We start from the raw sequence: 18077 nt of genomic DNA on the forward strand, positions 1-18077 counted from the left end.
AGTCACTGAAAAGTGACACTAAGATTACTAGCGATAGCATTTGAGCTACTACTCATGTGGTGTACCACTGGAGCTTCTGTCGGGTGTGTGTGTGTGTGTGTGTAGCACAACGTTCTACTCTTTACCAACTCCAAAAGCTGATTTAGTGACAAGTTACTTCAAAGAACTGAAGCTGAAAACTACAGTTTTCCTTCGCAGGTGAAGACAGGATCACCATGAGATTAGATAAAGGAGGACAAAGCAAACACTACTTCATGGAAACCTTTTTAATGATGCCAACCTGTTTGCCTGTGTGGTGAAGACTCCAAGCACAGTTGGCCGATGATTAATCTGCAGCACATTGGTGAGAGACTGTAGAACATCAAAGTAGAAAAAAGAATCACCAGGAACAGAGCAGTTCAGCCGAGCTTTGAGGAACGATGTCCAGTAACGTTCCAGCACCCTCGGGGAACCCCCATTGTCATTCTTACAAACACGTGCAACCCTTGAGAAAACCACCTGAGGGGACAGGAGTGGAAATCATTCCTAAATCATCACACTCGGGCACAGCCGACATGGAATACTGAACAGCAGTTAGGAATGTGCTTTGCATGTCAACTTAGGCTGCTGTTAGAGCAGAAACTACAAGAAGCTTAAACAAGATAAACCACAAATTTGCAGAGTGTCTGCTCTGAAACGAGTGCCTCACCTTGCCAAGAGTGGTGTACTCCACCGCAATCTCACTAAAGAAGAAGTACACGTAGTTTCCGTACTCTATAGCATGGAGGAAATGGGGCTCTGAAGGAGAGAAGGAAAAAAACAAAACAAAACAAAACAATGGCAATGATGACTTATTTCCAGTATGACAGCACACGGAGCAGGCTGGACGTGGAGCTGGTAAACACAATTTGGATTATAAATTCCAGGTAAAGGTGAAGTGACTAAAACAGAAGGTCTGAATTTCAGAAACATGCTCTTCCAATGACAGACCTTTATTAGGCTGAAACAGCAGAGATGGACCTGGATCAGCAGCGATAATGACAACGGGAAAACTTAAATAGAGCTTACTTTGCTTTTCCCGTCTCGTCACAAGGAAATGCTTACTGAAAATACCCCCGCTCGCTCAGAACTCTTAACGAGGACAAATTATTAATTTATTACACATAAAGATAATATAGCTAAAATTAACACCAAATTAATTAGCAATTGTGATGACAAAAATCAAACATTTCCATTACTGGAAGGTTGATTTGTCTCTATTGGAAATATGTTCCACCCACCTTCCCAGAAGGGAGCGGAGAGATTTTTTCTCTTTCCTCCCTTTTAAAATCAGATCAAATTAAATATATAAAGAAAGCGACACACAAGAACTAAAGATATTCTAACCATCTCTCTCACTTCATTGGATGGGGCTACTCACATCTGCAATCAAAGGAAAATATTTCATGTACGGTGATGATAGATTACCGTGACAAAATATTTCTTCGTATCACTGCCACAAAAACTTTTAAATTAAACTCATGATAATACAGAAACATTACACCTCACCATACTGAATTCTCACCTCGCAGCCATTTGGAGTCGTACTTGACTGTACGCAGCACAGGGCTGCTTTCACCCAGACTTCTGTAAATAACTGCATCACTTGCCAAGAAGTCAGTCATGGTGGCAGAGTAGAAATCACCACCTGAGTAAAAAATAAAAAGTTATCGAGAAACACCGCTGAGGATCACAATTCCCAATAACCCACTTCTCTTAAGTGTCTTTTTTGGTCACAGGTGACTTTTATTCCTCTTTAAAAAAAAAAGAGGCTGCAGATGTGCCAGTTTTAATAACAGCCTGTGTGAACTTTGCATAAATGTCAGTGGAAACCTGGCAGGACTGAGCTTAAGTTTGGCGCCCTCTTCCCCAAACCTAACCCTGATGTGTTTACAATGCATCAGCTTGCTGTTATGCTCATAAAGCAGTAAATCTAACCACAAATAATAATCTATGAAGGGGAAACTTCAGATTATACCATCTGATGACTTATACCACGATACTCAATTATACTGACATTTCAGGCTTTTAGCTCAGACTCGTACTGAGACACTCTTGCAATGAGGCACTAATGGAAGTTAACACGCAGTTTAGTAGATTGTATATTATTATCTTAGTATCCAATTACCATGTCATGGAGACAGAAAACCTAACTGCATTTACACATGTGAGCTTGTTGATTACAAATTGTGCTTCATGTAGCAGCTACTGTATCTACCTTTAGCAAACCATCCTTCGGAAGGCTGAATGACTTTTCCTATTGTTCCATCTCCTTCCATTATAACATACCCTCATAACAATAATGTAAAACAGGCAAAATGAATGTCGCTTCAACCGACTAAGTAGTCCAGCATGAAGATTGTTTAACGAGACTTTAAATTAATTTCGAACACTAGTTTGATTTAAAAAAAAAAGGGAATCGTTACTCCCAGCTGATCTGTGTCATTGCACAGATCAGCAATGGTGGGAGTTGAACCTGTGATATTTCACATAAGCGACAACTGGGTCGCTTAGTGCTGCTCACCTGCAAAAAGGCCGACATTGGACTGGCGGGATTCAAAGGGACATCGAGCTTGTCCCACCACCTCCTCCCCTTCCTGCTCCAGTGTCGACATCTAGGACAGAGAGGAGGAAGAATGCTTTACAAGGGCATATACAAAGCTTTAATGCTAACCCAACAGAAGAACGGGCTATAAAATAAGAGTGAGAATTGTAAACAAGAAAACAACACTATTGTTTACACTTGTAAGCCCATGAGGTTGTTGCTGCTCTGACAGGAAAATCAATCAGCCTCAAATACCAAAAGTCTTTAATGTAGCGAGAATTGTAGCTGAACGCAAAGGATGTGCACCGAATCAATGTGTAATAATGAAGGGCAACACATGCATCATAAAGATTAGTTTTATTTGGTGCATTGTATATGGGTCATTTCCATAAAAGATGTGTGAAGTCAGAGAGGATGGTTTATCTCTCAGGCACAGATATTAAATTGCTTTTTTTTCCCAGCCCTGCTGTTAACAAGGTTGTGAACCTCAAACGCAACAAGAGAAACCCAGCAGAGCGGCTTCGACGCCCTCTGTGGCAACAAGGTGACTGACACACATACACGTTAACAGGCTATAAACACGCTGACCTGGTTTATGTCAGGCTTATTTGACACACAGGTTTGATGACTGCCAACTCTGAATACAAAGATCATGACTGTGGAGTGGACATGATAATGGTAACAGTGTATCTAGTATGTCTGATAAATCGCTCTCAACAGGTGCTGTTAATTAGGGTTAAGTTAGAGTTAGACTGTTGGTAGGTTAGGGTTAACACGGGCTAGTAAGTAGTCTATAAGGACTTTGCTTTTGTGGTGAGCATGTGCATTGTGTAATATGCAAGACTGGAAACCGGTTCTAATCCATCGTCCAGCGCAGCTGCATCAGCTACCTCTGATCCAAGCGTGCTCTCAGACTGAGCTCATTTACACCAGTTTTGCTGTAAAAACCTTCTTCGTGTTTCTGGTGGGTTAACGGCTGCTTGTCCTGTGTACATTTTGGCAATAAGATCATGCAGTGGAGTGGAAAATGAGCAACAAAAACCTTACAATAGACTTTTCCCTTCTAAATGTCTGGGGGGATTTTTAGAAAACATTTCAGATTCTTAACAGAATATGTTTATGCTACACTAGACTCCTGAAGCTGAAGTAATAAAATACACCAGCTCTGCCCTAAATATCACTCTGGTGCAGCTTCAAGTGCTTTAACTGAGATTTTAGTTTGTGTTGTTGCACTAATAAGAAGAATTACGCTGCAGTGGCTCCTGTTTTTTTTTTTAATCCACCTCCTGTTCAGAATTAAAAAAGTGAACTGTGATTAGATTTGGTTTAAAAAAAAAAAAAAAACTTGTTAAGAGTTGTGCAAGTGAAGGTAGCATCGAAGATGAAGGGCTTTTAACATTTTACAGCTTTCTGCATCACAGAAAGCAAACAGGGAGAAGCTGACAATACTGACAAGGTTCACAAAGGACTGACTGCATTCTACAGTATTTTTTATTAACTAAGAATAAAAGAAAAGTTGCTTTAAATAAACTCAACCTCGAGTCCAGAGAAGCTTTTAACCTCTAAGAAACCCCGAACCCAGAAAATTCATCAAGAATGTTGCGTTGATGTTACTAAATAGGTAACTAATGAGGGAAAAAAAACCCAAAACAATATAATCAGGAGGACTTTGAACAAAGAAAACAAAATAAACATGGTTAGTCCCATTCAGTTCCCAATCAGTAATCATCAGAAGATTGGTGCTCTTTAAGAATTAATTCTGTTTACATCTGAATACAAATCACCAGTTTTCAGCCAACTTATCATCACAGCAGTTTGTTAATCCCCAAAAAACATACTTCAGAGAGAACATCAGGGAGAAATTAGGATTCTGCAAAGTTGTGCAGTGACTGCAGGGTCGTTACCCCAGTGGGCACATGAAGACAGACGGATTCGATGCTTCAAGGTTTAGTTGTAACCGCATGTTGAAGACAGCCTCACTGTTGTCTACACACCAGCTGTCTCAGCAGCCTGGTCAGTCAAGCTGCCAGTGCATGGCTGGGCATCCATTCGTTTCTTTGAACAACACACACACACACACACACACACACACACACACACACACACACACACACACACACACACACACACACACACACACACACACACACACACACACACGCCTCTGACTCAATCCCCTACTGTCTTCCACAGATTTTTTTTGTGGATTTCCAGAGACAGATTCCTTGATATGATTTACACTTCCTCCCTCTCTCCCCAGCTGTGCGGATAGTCATCTCTTGTACTCCCAGACAGAGGAAAAAAAGATGAGGGGTGTTGGGCGCTGCAGAGAGAAAGAACGTGTGGATGTGTTTTGGTAAAAATATAAAGCTGCTCTTTTTTTTTTTTTTTAACCAAAGGGAGTCTGTGGCAGGGAGACGTTTGAATGTAGGTCGTTACACAGTTTTCTGAACAGTTTATATCAACTTCTCTACAGGACCTTTAGGACATCTGAGACCTGATTTAATCCTGAAAGCAAACATCAGCTGGTGGAGATCCCACGTTTATAAGCCTCTAGGCTACACTGAGCATTATTCAATACTACTGTATGACTTCTAGTTCCCCAAATCTGGAGATAATTGTGCTCTAGTGAGGACAAGACTCATTTAAAGCATTTGGGAGATTGTGCATTTCTTATCACATTTTCAAAACAAAAATAAAATGCAGGAAGCTATTTAAACAGCTTGCATTGGCAGAAGAATTTAAGTATGGCATACATATTATGTACTGTACTGTACTTGGTTAAATTTATTAATTACACGCCTCAGTATGCATCCAGCAACAAACAAAGAACCATCAGAAAACTGATTTTCTTTGCCCTCTACAGCGGTGCAATTATGCTTCTTCAAAACAATTCCTTACTTTGAAAATGTTTCATTCTAATTCCTTTCCAGTGTTGTGAACTATTAGAAACCCCAGGAGTTGGTTTGTGTGTAAGCACAGTGGGGAAAGGAAGAAGAAGAAAAAAATAAAACACAGTAAAAACTAAAGTCTGGAGTTATTCAGCTCCCCTTTGGTTTGCAGACTCCCCCACACTCTTAGATTTACAGTCAGAGCTGTAGGACTTCTACTCCCTCCTCTTCTAATAGCTTTGCTGTGAATCCCAGTCCAGAGCTGTGATGTCACCTCAGAGCTTCCACTGCAACGTCGTGTCGGGTTATTCAACAGTCCTCAAACTGAGGGAGACTTACAAATGGTACCGGTGCCTCTACTAAAGTATAGTGTTTTCAGTTGGCTAGAAGCAGTTATTTATCTGTGAAGATCAGGAGTAACCAGGGAGTTTAGATGAGTGAGGATTTGTCTCAAACTCTGGACTGTTATGCCCCCCCTATACTTCCACTCCTTCAGCTCTGCTGTCTAAGAGGTATGAATCAAGACATCATCAACATATTTTCTGTTCAGTCAACAGATGGCTTAACAACAGAGAGCAAACATATTCTGTTCATATTCCTCCAACAATAAGTGTTTGAAGTCAGCTGACTTCAAGATGGCAATATGTTGCAGTGAATACAAATATGCTGCTAATATTTAAATATTTGGACTATATGTGTGTGTGTCTTCATTTTAACACACGAGAGCCGTTTCTTTACTTTGTCTGCTTTTGGTCTGTGTGTTCAAACTGCCTCTGCTGATCATTTTTTCCAGTTATCTTTTTTAGGCGTGCCTGTAGCTTGAGCTCACAGCTGTTTGTTGTATTATCACTGAAGTGCTGACTGCCAGACTTCTTTTAAAGCTGACGAATGCTGTATTCAACCTGGAGTGACCCATCTTTGTGGCAGTGTTTGTGGGTGTTACATCACAGTAGATGTCTTTTTTTTTTTCCAAGTGGTGCTCTAGCTGATTATCACAGATGTGCTGCATCTGTATATTATTTAGATTATTCAGTATTCAGTGCTCCGTATGCTTCTCTGACCTTTATTTTATTTCACTGCATGCAATTCATCTATTTTACCAGTGTTCTAATAGTAAATTAATGTATGATATGTTGTAGAGTTCAATTGTTCAAACCGGTCTATTACATTATGATGAAACACAGCAATTATCTCTGGTGAACCTGTGCTGGCCAGCTATTTATTTATTAACCAACCTTAAGGATAAGTGTGTGTGTGTGTGTGTGTGTGTTTATGTATTTCATAAAAACAAATATCAAACATATTTAATCACGAATGTCAAAACTGGCCTTCAAACTGCACTACTCGATCACTCAAGTTCTGCCACCTTCCTCCTATAGGTCGCAGTGTTTGTGATGCATGTGGCCCATAAAGATGATAAACTGTCACTTTATGCACAGATGCATACAAGGCACAGTTTAACTCCAGGTTATGGAGACGTGTTATTATAGATCATCCCCGAGAAAGGTACTCGCACATGAAGCCTGTGAGGTGTTAAGGTGGCATGAGTTTAGTTTACACTTTGTCGTTTCCATTAGCAAATCAAATAGCAGGGATCCAGCTGACAAACTATACAAGGACACGAAATCTCATAACAGCTGTAATATGATCTCTTATCTGTAATTGAGGCCAGAGGAGTACAGTTTCTTACCTTATAGTTGCGGCAGGTGGGATTGAAAGCATTGGTGCCGCAGGCGAATAACGTCTCGTCATTGCGTGGCACCAGAACTTTGATGTAGTTGTAACATTCGTCCTGTCAGGAGAAAAAGACCTGGACGTTATTGTGCATCATAAAGCAGGTCTGTTGTGGGTCCTAGCATAGCCTAGCCAAGGAAGGAGTTGCAGCAGGTTAACAGTTTTCTCTGTTTTTACAGTCATCCTGGTTTTAATGTTGCTCTGGAGAGAAAAACTGTTCAGGAAACGAAGGCAGAGGCAAACGCGGAGAACAAAAGACGTAAAAAATGAAACCCAAGACCAAAAACGGAGGATCTGGATTAAGATTATACTCACGCTGTTCTTCCCTCTCACAGTGCATTTCTCCACATCCTTCGTTTTCCAAGTCAGTTTCTGAAAAATGAACAAAGAGCCAACTGTCAGCTCAAAGACAAGCTGCTTCTCACCATCCCAGCTTTTGTTGCTCCCAATCATTCAAGTGCTATTACGAGACAGCTGTGATGAAAATCTCATTAATTTCAATAAACTGTTGTGGAGGAAAAACAAGCAAACAGAGAAATACCAGCGATGCCTGCAGCAGTTTGAGCAGCTCATCAGTGGGCAGTTTAGCACTGTGGCGCTTCAGTGATAAAAATCACTCTGTAAGAGGAGGCTGGATCCGTGAAAATGCTCACACAAGGGGAACAAAATACAAAGAGGTGCTTGCGACACTTCACTGTCTATATGAGGAGGAGTCAATTAGCCCCAATTAACCTACTGGCCAAAAGCCCTGTCCTTATTCTGTAGACACAACAAAATACACTTTTTGTATCAGTGCTAGTCATTCAGTGGGCTCTTACTGAAAAAGATCCATCAGCTTGTTCGCAAGTTCTGCCAGCTGAAGGATTAATGTCCCCCCATCGATTGTTGAGTAATTTACTGACCAAATTTTCTCAGAACTTATCAATACCAGGCAAAATACTTGGAAGTATTTAAACTCATTTCTCAATAGCATGTGAGGAGATGGGAGCTGTATGTCTCAACTGGCTGTATGGGAACAAATCAGCTAGCCCGTGTGGATGACTGCCAGCATTAAAATATTCAATATTTCAGTGTAGTCAGTGGATATACAGGCCAAGATTTCAGACTATTTCTCCTGGTCATTGTCACAAATTTAGATTTATTTTAAGTGAAATCAGCTTTAGGTTCCCGTGTCCCCACTGAAAGTAAAATATTTGCCACGAAGCAGTAAAAATCCGACATAAGCCCAACCCAGTGCCCTACACATGTAAAGTATTATTGTACAGTACCAGAGGGAGTTGCATATTTTTCTTTCTGGTTTATGTATCTGCTAAAGCTTCACAGTAACCCACAGCATTTTAAAATGCTTGCTTTCTTACTGAAGCTGAGGTTTTACTTTTGCTGGACCATAAGTCCCTAAAGTACAATTTATCCCAAAGGCACCCTGTTCTCCATTTTTTGGGGCTGGTTTTCAATTTTCTCAGACGGCTTTCAACTCAGCGAAAACTGAAGAACAGATCTGCATTTTATTTGTTAAGAGCTTCCTGCTGTACATCTAAAAAGTTCATTTCCGCTTGCCCAGATAAACATGACAATGAATGAAATAAAATTCAAGTTTTCTACCAATCTTTATTAGCTTATCGCTTGGATTGAGCACATGGCCGTATGTATTCAGAAAAATAGTCAATACAGAATTGCTATCAGTGGGTTTTCTCGCAGCAGGATAGTTTATTTTTTTAATCTCAGTCCCATCTAAAGTACAAGTCACAGATTTGTGATATACATACAAAACACTACTTACAGTAGGATCAAGAGAAAACTACACACTGTGACCTTCTTGCCAAAGATGAGCTGTCCTTGGTGCTGCAGGGTGTTGCACATTTTTGGTCTGTCACATTTTACATAACACCAAACAAGATCAGTCAAATTTGTGAGACCCAATCCATCATTTTGTAAACAGTACGTGACACACTGATTTTACAGCCAGCACAGTCCCTTTAGGAAAAGGCCTTTGCTTGGAAGACCTCTGAGGTGACTTTGTGAAGATCCAACACGATTCAGTAGGAGTCAGCGTTTATGGTAATAGGTTTTAGCCTTGTCCACGCTCGATTTGGTTTACTAATAATTACTTCTGGCCACCTAGGCCGGGGGAGATTGGCGAAGGGGAGAATGCGAATGAGAGCCTGGTGTGAAAAATGAAGAGCTAGTTTAAAAATTAGCCGCCATGAAGGAATGGATCTATGATGAAGGGGGACACACCATTTTCTGATATGAGTCAGTCACACGCTACTGATTGAGCTCAGATGGATAGGAGAGAGAGAGAACGTGATAGCGGAGCATTCATACAGTCTTTAATTTTCCACTTAGTTATTGCTGTCACACTGGAGGCAGCGGCGGTATGGGTGAATTGCTAAAAAAATGCATCATATCCACACATTCAATAATCAAGTCCTCATATAACCTAGTTAGGGAAAAAAAAAAAGAAGACTTAAAACAGTTATGCTCAAAGGTTCCCCTTCTTTTTGTTCCACACCCAAATCAATAGTTTAGATCTCCTCAATGTGGAGCGGTGGCGTTATCAGAATAAATATCAGTGTTTGGCAGTAATTTATATACAAGCAAACAAAAGGCCAAGCCTTGGAGGGCTTTTATTTAAGTGCAATCATGTTTGACAAATGAGATTCAGATAGGAGTGAGCATGGCACTTCAAATGCAACAAGAGCAGCGCTCCACTTGTAGTGGATATAGATGTCTGAAGAGAGATTGCTTAATACTTGAATGAAAACAAGGCAAAGGGTAGAAAGCAACATAATGAGATACAAACATTACAAGAATTTTTTTTTTCTTGTTTTCCTGTAAAAACATTGCTGTTCAAATAAAAAAAAAAAAAAAAAAAGAAAAAAATCTGCACAAAGAGCTCGAGCTTGTTTCAAACCTTTCCTTGAAATGGGTACAGGTTTATCTGTCCTGCTGATATATTATCCAGACTATTGCTATTGGCAAGTAAAACCCCATGTTCACTTGTGTAAAAGACTTTAAGGCTAATCTCACGTTTAATATGCACAAAATCCTAAAACTTATTTTAACTTTAATAGACCAAAAATAGTCAAGTAAGGCTGATAACGCTCAGATTATTGGTATTGATTGCAGAGGATCAGGAGATCAAACACTCCTTAAATGTCAGAGTCTTGCAGAAAGACTTTACCTCTGAGTTTTTGCATTGAGAGAAATCAACAGACCATTGTTGAGGTTTAAAAGCAAATGGCAAGTACATGATTCACAATAAATAAAATGTTCTTAAATAAATGAATATCGACCTAAACACATGTATCAATTAAAAGTTTTATGTTGAACCAAAATGTAACTTAAAAAAATATATACAGAGGGAAACACATTGGAAGATTTTCAATCATGATAGCAGACGGACTCTTACCTGCTGTGGGATTATCTGCTCAGATGAAGCTGCAAGATTGATGGCGAACACATGGTCCCTGCAAGAGAGAGAGTTAATACATTATTGGGGTCATCTCCACCCTTCATACTTGTTCAATGCATCTAATTCAACCAATTCAACAAAACCTGCCCCAAAACACTCTCCTTTCTTCGCTCAATATGATTGATCACATCTGTTCAACAACACAGGCTGGGAGGTGGATTAACAGGCAAAGTTTATTGGCTTTTTGGCTTCGGGACATCACAGAAGTTTTCCAACTATCGACAAAACTCATATGAATCACTTTGCGAAGTGAGGAATGCATTTGTTGTGTGCAGCTGTAGAAAATATTAAGCCAGTTTACGTGCATATAGGACCTCTATAACTTTTTTGGACGGGGTTCTTGGCAGAGGGAACACTTTAGTTTGGGAAAGAGCCAAACACTATATCAGAATTTATTTTGCACAATGAAACCAGGCAGAGGAGGTGCAACCCTGTACTGTTTAGATAATTAACCTAAAACACATTGATTGGGTGGTAGAGCAATGTGCAAATTAGGCCGAGCAATGCTCCTGAAAACAGCTTCAGAGGTTCTGCCAAACTGCAAACATGAAAGCAGCCTTATGCAGACGTGCTGTCTGAGATATAACACATACAGCACTGCTAAAAGTTTAATTTTGGAAACATTTACCTGTTGGAAGTTTTACATTTTCATAAGACTCTGAAATTGCACAAAAAATTATCTGCTTTCAAAGCCCTGTCAAAAAGTTTCAGATTAAAAGAAAATATAGATATTTAATAGTTTCTGTGGCCATGCTGCCATGTTTAATTTACTTGGTACTGGTATTTTTGGGGTTCCTTTATTATGCATATATCTTCATTGTTGACATGTTTCCTTTTGCTCCCTGGCTATTTTACCTCCCTGGTAATCAGTTGCATATTTTGTCTTTGTTCCTCGTGTCCTTTCAAGAGCCCGTTTACCTTTTGCCCTGCTTTCTCTGCAAATAAGAAAATAACAGATTTACGTTTAGCTTAATTAACCTCATGGGTTAAATTTAAAAACTTGTTGGCTGCTGATCAAACTATTTAAGAACTGTCTGGATAAAGATTTAAGCGATAGAAACTTGTGGTCATAATTGTTCACATTAAAGGACAACAAGGAACAACAACCAGAAAATTAATCAGCGGCAAAATATTTATTATAACTGACACCTTTGTTCATCCATGCATATGTAATCATATGATTTACAGACAGAAGCTAACACAGTGTGAATGTAAATGTGTAAGACATCATCGTTTTTAACTCATCCTTAATAAATTTATAATTTTTACAGTAAGTTGTAAGAAAAACATTAAAATATTCATGGTACTTACAGTTGTGTGTTTCTACATGAAGTAATGGACAACGTTTTACACCAGTTATATTTTCAACTTCAGTAAACACTGTTGCATTACTTCTTTTGTTAGGTTTAAATAGCAAGTGAGTAGTGATGACTGACCGGGCAGCGATGTAGAGCATGTGGTTGATCCTTAGCATCCTCTGGAAATCCAGACCCAGGCGGACAGTGTCATTGTCTGACATGAGCCCCTGGAAGCTGGGGTAGAGGTAGGAGTCTGCATGGGCAGAAGGACGGAGAGAGGAAGAAATTATTTAAGATAGTCATGAGACTATGTGAGTTCCCTTGGAGGGTTTTTTTTTTTTTCTTTTCACAACTGGAAAAGAACTTAACCCTGACAATTCACTGTGAAATAAAAGTTAAAAATAATAAAATTAACAATATATGAAAGCTACAGGCTTTGTCAAATGTCAGTGCTTTTACACAAAGCAGTTTTTCAGTTTAACATTCAAAAAGAGGCAATTGGACAAAAACAACTAAACATGCATCCACAGTATTAGCAATTTAAGAGACACTAACCCAAGGTTACAATTTAGCCTTCATGTGCTGAAAACCCTGAGCTTACACTGTATGCAAATGCACACTTGTGGAGGTGGATGAAGGGGGAAAAAAAATAGCATCCCAAGCTGCAAATTAGGCAGTCGTGTCATAGAAGTCAATCTGATTTAAATAAATGGCTCCTCGTAAGCATTTCTGAGCAGACATGTCTGGGGATTGTGCCAAGTGAGGACAAAAAACAAATCAAAAACATCTGAACAGAAAGTCTATTTGTCACATTTAAATCACTATCACCTGTTTCCGAGGTCACAAAAGTTCAGCTTAAGCCGTTTGCGTGCGTGCACTGCACTGCACTGCAGCCCTGAACTTTTCCAGGATGTAACTCAGAGAGGCACACGTGAAAACGCAAATGTTGGACATTAAACACTCTTGAACCTGCAAGTGTGAGGTCCATTGGATTGTGCTGAATGTGCAAATAGGGCAACTGACACTCTGGTGCATTCACTTCTAGCTAGTGGGCGTCATGTGTTCCACCTCCTGCATGCTCAGCCCAGGCATCTAAAAAGACATTATGTACTCCAGTGCAAGCCATTTACTGCTGCGTGCTACATGTGAGAAGGGAAAATATCCTGATTTGATTCTCCTGAAATCTTCCAAAGTTCATGTGTAAAATGCCTTTAGTGTTGCCATCAGCACAGTTTAAATACTTTTACCTGGTAAGCATGCATCTATAACAAATTACACCGATATTAAAAATAAATATATTCCATGGAAATCAGATGTGCTCGTGCATAAAAATAAATAAATGTGGGTGCACAGGAGCACAAAAATCTCGATAAGATGAATCGAGGGAAGTGGTGCAAAGAAGGTGATATAATAACTTTATGTTGCAGTATGGCTGATTTTCATTTTCCCTTCTTCCTCTGCTGCATGTTAATTTAATTTTCCTTGCCTTACTCAAAGAGCAGACTAACTCACTAGAGGGCAATGTTATTTTAAACAATGGAAGATTGTGTCCAGCACTTTAAATAACAAAATGACAGTCAGACGGATACGGCTTACAAAAGCTTGATTAAAAAAAGATCCTTCGGGCAAAAATGAAATAAGCCCGGCTCAATACTGACACCACGCCGTCTTCCATATCACAGATACTTCCCTGCTGTCTTTCTTTTTTTGAACTAAGCAAAGATTCAGCTCAAGGCCACAGTGTTCTGGGTCTGTAAAGTACTGTATGAAGTGCCCTCCAGCTTCCCATCTGACCTGGGCTGCTGCTGAATTAGCAATCCCCCGCAGAAATACACCACAATCTGAAATTAGTCTCTCTACAGGGAGCCGTATACGCTCCTTTAACCACTCGTCTCAAATCGACTGTTTAAAGATTTAAATGCCTAATGTCTGGCTGAGTGCTGGACCTTGCTGTGCTGTCTGGTGAAGAGACTCCCAGTGGCTCAACAACCCGCCCTGCTATCCTTCCCTTGGCAAATGAGGATTTCTAATTACTCTTCAGCACTTTCACACCCTGTTTGGCTGTAGCTGGGCCACTGCTCGGAGGAAAATCCAGGAATGATGACCAGAATCATGCAAGATTACTGCACCAGGAAGAGCACGCAACTTGTCAGAGCGAGTACTCAAAGAACTAGAACCCTACATTCTCATTTAAAAATCACAGGATTGAAGCTCCAGTCTGAAGAACAACATTATTCCTTGACCAGCTCATTTTGGCCTGTAACCTTCATCGAGGTCTTGATCTTGGAAGTAGGTGAAGCTGTGCCAGAAACTTGTACCCAAACAGAGCCTCTTCACTAACAATGAATTGGTTATCCTCTAAACAAAAAAGGAAGCTATATGGTTTTTATACAATTATGACATGTTGTCCATAACTTCTAGGACTCAGTTTGCTATTTAAAAGCTTTTGCTACTGCACAGTAATGATGACTTTTAAATGACTACACCCAATTTTATTCTTGAACTCTACTGGAGTTGCTTTGCATGAGAAAGAGTTCAAAAATAATTACTTATCTTATGCAGAGCCTCATTCACTGACTGAAACAAGAGGTTTTAACTCCTTAACCTTTAACAACATCCTCTTTTTCAGCAAACGTTCTCCTGATTGGCTGCCGCTCACAAACAAAGATTAGGTTGTGTCTAACGTGACGATATTAAGGATGTCCCCTCTCTGAGATCATACTGAGCCAGGAGTAGAAAAAAAAAGCCGTCTGAAACCCAAACATTTTCCTCTACAGAACACTGAGTGCAGTATAGGCATCCAGCTCACAACACCAGGTTCTGTAATTAGCTGCATCAGCGGCACTGGCCATTAAAAACCTGAATATGCCAAACTTACACAGCATACTCAGTCCAAAAAAAAAAAAAAAAGCTTGATGGAGAGACGAGTTATCTGCCCACTTCTAAAAGAAGGAGTTACTTAGGTATGATTTCATAGACTTCATCCTGACGAAGTACTATGATTCATAATGGATGCCTCAGAGTTGTGAGGGACCTTGCACCATGCTGTCACCTGCTGGAACCAGAAGTGACAAATTGCTCTCATTACACCTGGGACGGAGCTCCACATATAGCACTATTAGCGCAGCTATTTCTGCTAATGGTTGCGTTACTCTCTTCCAGATAGATCAATTACAGTGTGTGGGCCATGGTCTCAGCCACCTCTTAAATCAATTATGGGCCATTACATTTAGCAGCCAAGACCTCTTCTGTAGACCTTCCCGGTTATTGGGTGTCACAGATGAGTCCCTAGGGTGGCCCGATGGAGCAGTGTCTTGAGTGTGTTAGAGATCTTGAAGAGTCCCCTAAATCAAAAACTTACTCGTTTCCAGCTGTAGCTCTGAAGTTTTAATATCTCATGCTGTGGTAACATGTGGAGGCCGGGTAATAATTCATTATTAGCTTCTATCGACTGTCATTGGAATCTGGCTGAGACAGTCGTGAGATAAAATTCTTTTTGTCCACGTTACAGGAAAATGTAAAAATGAAAAAAACTATTACTACTGTTATTATAGGTTATGTTGTATTTGTTTGACTCTATTACATCATGGGATACAGTACCAAATCATTAGAAACTGAAAACAGAGTGAGGACGCTTCAAACATTCATTGATTCAATTCATACAAACTGAAGAAAAAGCCATCAGGTCTCCTAGGTATGGATGGATATTGATGAGATTTTATTGATAATGATCAATGGTAGTGATTTTTTTTTTTTAATCAATGATCATTACCATTTATCTCCATCAATTTAATTTTGATTCCCAATTAATTCATTTTCTCAGGACAGATGCAACCATTTAAGCATCTCTGAGTCTAAACTCAGCACTCACATCATTCTGGAAAACTCCATGATGAAGATCATTCTTTAGGAGTGATATTAACTAAAATAACATCTAACTTACCAAAAAGAAATTTTCACCAATAATGTGTCAATATCTGAGCTCTCTAATACCCGCAGCTGGTCTAAACCAGGGGTCTCTGTGACTGTGACCAAAGGAAAAATAACAAAGCTTAATATGAAAAAGGAAATAAAGAATAGTTATGTTTACTTTCAGTGCTGAGGCAGTTGGGTTATCTGTGTGTGTGGCCTGCAGCTTAATTTCAGCCAAAATTGTCCTTTTTTAAACTTTTATTACTTTTTCTGTTCTGTATTTATTTATTTTACAGCCATTAGGCTATGTTTTTCATTTTTTCCCATCAAAGTAGGCTATTTTTCAATCTGATTATTTAGCACAGACACAAGCTAAACAGGTTGTGTGCATAGCTTTGCTTTCCTTCAAAGCAGGCCTTTATTTTATTTTACTTTATTTTATATATAGAGTACATTTTGTCTTATGAAAATGACATAATGAAAATGCAAAGTTAAATGACAATAACTACTAAATAGTCATATCAAGCCCACTGCAGTTTAGTCACATATGGTAAAAGATTTTAAATCACATGTATCAGTAATGTCAATACACTAGTCTATACCTAACCGGTTATGTTACCTTCAATATAAGGTCCTAATATATTTTGTGCATGCATACAAAAACCCAACATTGCTCAAAAATGGCTGTTATATTACAAACTCAGGTCTAAACCAAAGTTTTCCGTTTGCTGCATCTGACTTCTGGTCCATGCTGTTCTTGCACACCAGTCAAGAGTAGCAACCATGAAAGACCTGCGGAGTGACGGCCAAGTCTTTCTCTGAGCAGCTTTTGTTGACGGTACCTGTTCATAGTCAGTTACATGGAACCACTGTGGAAAGTTCAGTTCTGACCAAAAGCTTTCACACCAGCCTAAATGAACCAAACAACATGAGAGCGCTGCGAAATTCGAATATATTCAAATATAATGTGCATATTATATTATTATACAGTCCAGCTGTATGTAACATGCAATATATTTTTTATTATCCAAAACAATTTTAAGCCTGTTGGACCACTGAATCTGAAAGTGAAATATTAGCACCAGCAACTTTACATCATAATTGGTTTTGTAAATTTGCTAAAAGTTTGCACCTCAGGTCTGACCTTTTTTTTTAATCATGCATGTTTCTGCAAAGCCGAAGTGACCTTTTTCCAAACCAAATCAGCACAGAGCTCAACAAATAAATTTAATTACAGATATTCCAGCAGCAGAATAAACATCTACAAATTTGCTTGCTGCAAAGATAGCCTTAAATACATCCACCTCACTGAGCTACATTCCCCAGTGACGAGATATGCCTTAGTGACCCTCAGTCTAGATTTACATGTACTCCTGCAACAGGGATCACCATGGCAACAACAGATTCTGAACTTACTTTCTCTGCCCACGATGCTGATTGGTTCCAGGTCTTGGGGGAACGGCGTGGCTCCTGAGGACAGCTGAGGTAAGAAGGCGACTAAGGTGAGAGCCAGGAAGGCCGGCAGGACGGGTCGAGGCGAGACGGGTATCAGCCTCATTTTGGCAGAAGAAGAGACCTCACCAGTAACACATGGCCCACGGCAGATTCACATAACCCACCTAAAATAAGACAAGGTTATTAGAGTTGGCATGTTTATTACTACTACTGTTATTATTATAATAACCAAGACATGTCACTGTAATAAAATGAGCACAGGCAACACAAACATAAGCTGGATGGCTCCTAAGATAGTAACATATATTGGATAGATGCATATAGATGCATGTAAAGAGCTTCTAATTTAAAAGGCAACAATTACATAACAATACTGTAACAGCAGTAATGTTTAAAGGTGGCATCTAAGTTCCAATTAGCATGCAATGCCACATGCCAATGCAGTGATGTCCGCTCAACCACCGATTTATGAGAGTGCAAATGCATCAAAAATAGAAATTAAAAAAATGGAGTCAGAGCAAACCAGACACTGTGAGGGAAGCAACCAGGAGAGAAGGCAGGCTGGTGGGACCCTGACAGCAGGACACCTGAGCATTCGCTGCCCAACAAGAGCACCGCTGAGCTCGGCTGTTTTTGATTCATAATTTGGGGTGGGGTGGGGGGGGTCAAAGTGCTGTTATAGTGAAGTCTGATGGGTCTAGCTTTAACACCGTGCATCTATGGTGTCAATTTGAACATCTTGGGTCACA

The 18077-nt window shown here is 39.7% G+C and overlaps 1 protein-coding gene across 3 annotated transcripts in view; it reads right to left on the reverse strand.

Annotated features, from left to right (window-relative positions):
- Positions 1-18077, reverse strand: part of sema6cb (semaphorin 6Cb) — a 132182-nt gene that overhangs the window by 44779 nt on the left and 69326 nt on the right. For all 3 annotated transcript variants that reach the window (XM_030749726.1, XM_030749727.1, XM_030749725.1), the window contains exons 4-12: positions 17290-17492; positions 12100-12214; positions 10601-10658; positions 7504-7560; positions 7145-7246; positions 2543-2633; positions 1544-1666; positions 689-777; positions 281-498 (exon numbers count right to left, since the gene is read on the reverse strand). In XM_030749726.1, coding sequence (XP_030605586.1) covers positions 281-498; positions 689-777; positions 1544-1666; positions 2543-2633; positions 7145-7246; positions 7504-7560; positions 10601-10658; positions 12100-12214; positions 17290-17431 — 995 coding nt within the window. In that variant the 5' untranslated portion in view covers positions 17432-17492. The remainder of the gene's footprint in view (positions 1-280; positions 499-688; positions 778-1543; positions 1667-2542; positions 2634-7144; positions 7247-7503; positions 7561-10600; positions 10659-12099; positions 12215-17289; positions 17493-18077) is intronic.

Source organism: Archocentrus centrarchus, chromosome 16, assembly GCF_007364275.1.
Source record: "Archocentrus centrarchus isolate MPI-CPG fArcCen1 chromosome 16, fArcCen1, whole genome shotgun sequence".
Lineage (NCBI taxonomy): Eukaryota > Metazoa > Chordata > Actinopteri > Cichliformes > Cichlidae > Archocentrus > Archocentrus centrarchus.